The sequence below is a fragment of the Apis dorsata genome, unplaced genomic scaffold (assembly GCF_000469605.1).
Source record: "Apis dorsata unplaced genomic scaffold, Apis dorsata 1.3 scaffold_209, whole genome shotgun sequence".
Taxonomy (NCBI): Eukaryota; Metazoa; Arthropoda; class Insecta; order Hymenoptera; family Apidae; genus Apis; species Apis dorsata.
The window spans coordinates 93,460-96,214 of NW_006263493.1; the positions used below are offsets into that span (position 1 = coordinate 93,460).

Below are 2,755 nucleotides of genomic sequence, written 5' to 3' on the forward strand. Positions count from 1 at the left end.
GGCTAGTCCCATCAAAATTTCGAGCTTCGAACGAATTTGAATTGGAATCCGCGCCGCCAAACTAACGCCGTCCAATCCTCCGCCACAGGAAATTGCCGGTGGGACTGACTGCCCAGTTTTTCTCGATCATCGGGGAGATCGAGTCGAACGGGAGGAAATTCTATCCGCCTTCCAGAGATGATCGATGATGTTTTCAGAAAGAAAATTGTAACTTGCGGTTCCGGATGGATTTCACGGATATCGAGGAGGAGGAGGAGGAGGGGGAGGAATAATTGTGGAAATTCGTGTTCGAGGTTCGTGAAAATATAAGCGATTGCAACTTGTCCGTCTTCATCCCACGGAGGATGATCGGGGAATTTTCGAGAGGGAACGAGAGAAGCGAAACGGGGCGCAAAGTTTCGTCGAAGAGTGGCGTCGACAAACGAAAGGCCGGGGACTTAATCAGAGTCTTCTCCACTTAGGCGCCCCGTGGCAAAACTCAATTTTGAGTCGGCGCCTGCCGACGCTCAATTTTGACACCCTTCGTAGCCACCAAGCCAGCCAACATCGGAGCAAGCTTGCCTTCGCGACACAGGGGAAGGGGATGAAACGCAGGGTTGTAAACTTAGTTATCCGGTTGCCACTGAGACGCGCTACGAGGCGGATGCCGCGCTATGCGCAGGTAGCGCGTCTCTGGACGAATCTTCTATTGGCAGACACTTACCGGTCAACTTGAATCCCAGGGGATCCTGAGGGTGGCCGAAAGGGAAAGGCCTAGGCCCGAAGTGAAACGGATGGAAAGCCTGGTGCCCTGAAACGCAACGTGCTTCATCAATCGGTGCGACGTGTACAATTCGTGTATATCTTATCTTTTTGAGATGTTAAAAGTCTATCGTGTGAAGATAATTGGGTTATTATTTTAATCGGTGAACGAATGGTGATCTAGTGTCCAATGATTCATTCGTACATAAGTAATAATAATTGATACAAAATTGCATTCTCAAATAGTTAATTCTATCGTCGTAATTTTTAATATTATTCAAATTGATAAAATATACTCGATACTTTTTTTAGAAACAAAAAAAAGACGATTAAACCCACTATTATCCCTGATCACCTTCTTCCAAGAGCGGAGTTACCCACTGTTGGTAAAACGTTGTAGCACTCACTTGTTTTCGATCTAGGTTCTCTCGGTCCATCCACTGTGACCTTGATTGCTTTAGATAGGGTGGCTACCTGAGGTGGCGACGTTTGCAGCATAATCGTCAAGGTGAAACTCTTTCCTAAAAAAAAAAAAAAAAAAAATAGAGACTTGAAACAGTTGATGGAATTATCGCCAGGCGGTAAATCGAGATCATCCGCGTATTTCCTAACTTTCTCATTTCGATATTAATGAAATCGTAAATCGTAAAAATAATAAAAAAACTGTGTTTCACACGAAATATCAGTAAGAATCAAAAGAAGAAAAGATAAAAATATAAAATAAAATTACGGAATACAGAAAACACTGTTTTCAAATATTATACGAGACAATAGAACAACAGTCTCGAAAAATTAGTTCGCAATCCACCCCAATTCCAGATCAGGGAGAAATCAACAGGAAAAACAGACAACGATTTCTTACACGGTTTCCTTTGCTCGCGACGAGCGTCATCCCCAATGGTGAAACCATCCCTCGTTTTTCGCGTTTGTCATCGCGAATTTTCGACATTATAAATCATAAAACTAATAAAAACTGTCTCTCGCCCGAAATATCGAAAGAATCGGAAGAAGAAATTTAAAAATATAAATAATAATTAGAATAATAGAGAAAAAGCACTTTTCTTTCAAATATTACACGACAGAACCAATTGCAGAAAAATTCCACCCGAGAAATCAACAGGAAAAACAGACAACGGTTTTCTTACACGGTTTTCCTTGGTCGCGACGAACATCATCCCCAATGGCGAAACGACCCCTCGCCAACGCGTTTTTCGCGAGAAACGCGGCCAACTGTTGGCGAAAACGGCGACGGCCGCTCGCGGGGTGCGTTCGCTGGAAACAAAACACAAATGTGCCGGAAGTAAGGGGTGAACGAGTGGCGCCGCCGCGTCGATGTCTGCCCCGAATCGGCTGGAATATGTTAATGTCGGGAGAGGCTAAACGCGAGCCCACCCCCGACAAATGTACGCGGCCGTTTGTCACGCGCGATTTCGTCCTCTCCACCTTTTCCCACCGATCCACCACCACCACCACCACCACCCCTCGTCGATCGGTTCGATCGTTCGATCCGCGCCATCGTCCACCCCTGTCAAAGCCCTTCGCCGCGTTCTATCTTGTCGTTCCAATCGACGAGAACTCCGCATTTTCGCTTTCAAATTTGTCGCCTACCGTTTCCAACCGAAAATTCTCTCAACAGTGTTTGTCGCGCGAGTTGTGTACGTTTCGTTTGAGAATCCTTTGCGCTAGACGATCGTCCACTCTCAGATTTTCTCTTCCGTTTAAAAAAAAAAATAACTTTAATAATATTCGTCAATATTTTTCGTCGATCGATAAAAATATTCGCTCAACTTGAAACATTTGGGAACCGAGTTCATCATTAGCTTCATTCGTTCGATTATACGAAGCGGGGCCAATTGTTGAAAGAGGGAACCGAACGCCACGAATAATCATATATTCCCCATCCCAAAATCCATGGTCAAGTTTGAACTTTCGACGGCAAACTTTCTCGAACGGCAAAACTTTCTCGATTCGACGATCAGCTGGGATAGGTCGGAGGGGAGGAAGGGGGAGGAAT

General features: G+C 44.9%; 1 protein-coding gene across 1 annotated transcript in view; it reads right to left on the reverse strand.

The window, feature by feature from the left end:
- Nucleotides 1–2,755, reverse strand: part of LOC102680434 — a 20,045-nt gene that overhangs the window by 9,740 nt on the left and 7,550 nt on the right. The window contains 2 exon segments of the mRNA XM_031510151.1: nucleotides 704–790; nucleotides 1,149–1,262. Coding sequence (XP_031366011.1) covers nucleotides 704–790; nucleotides 1,149–1,262 — 201 coding nt within the window.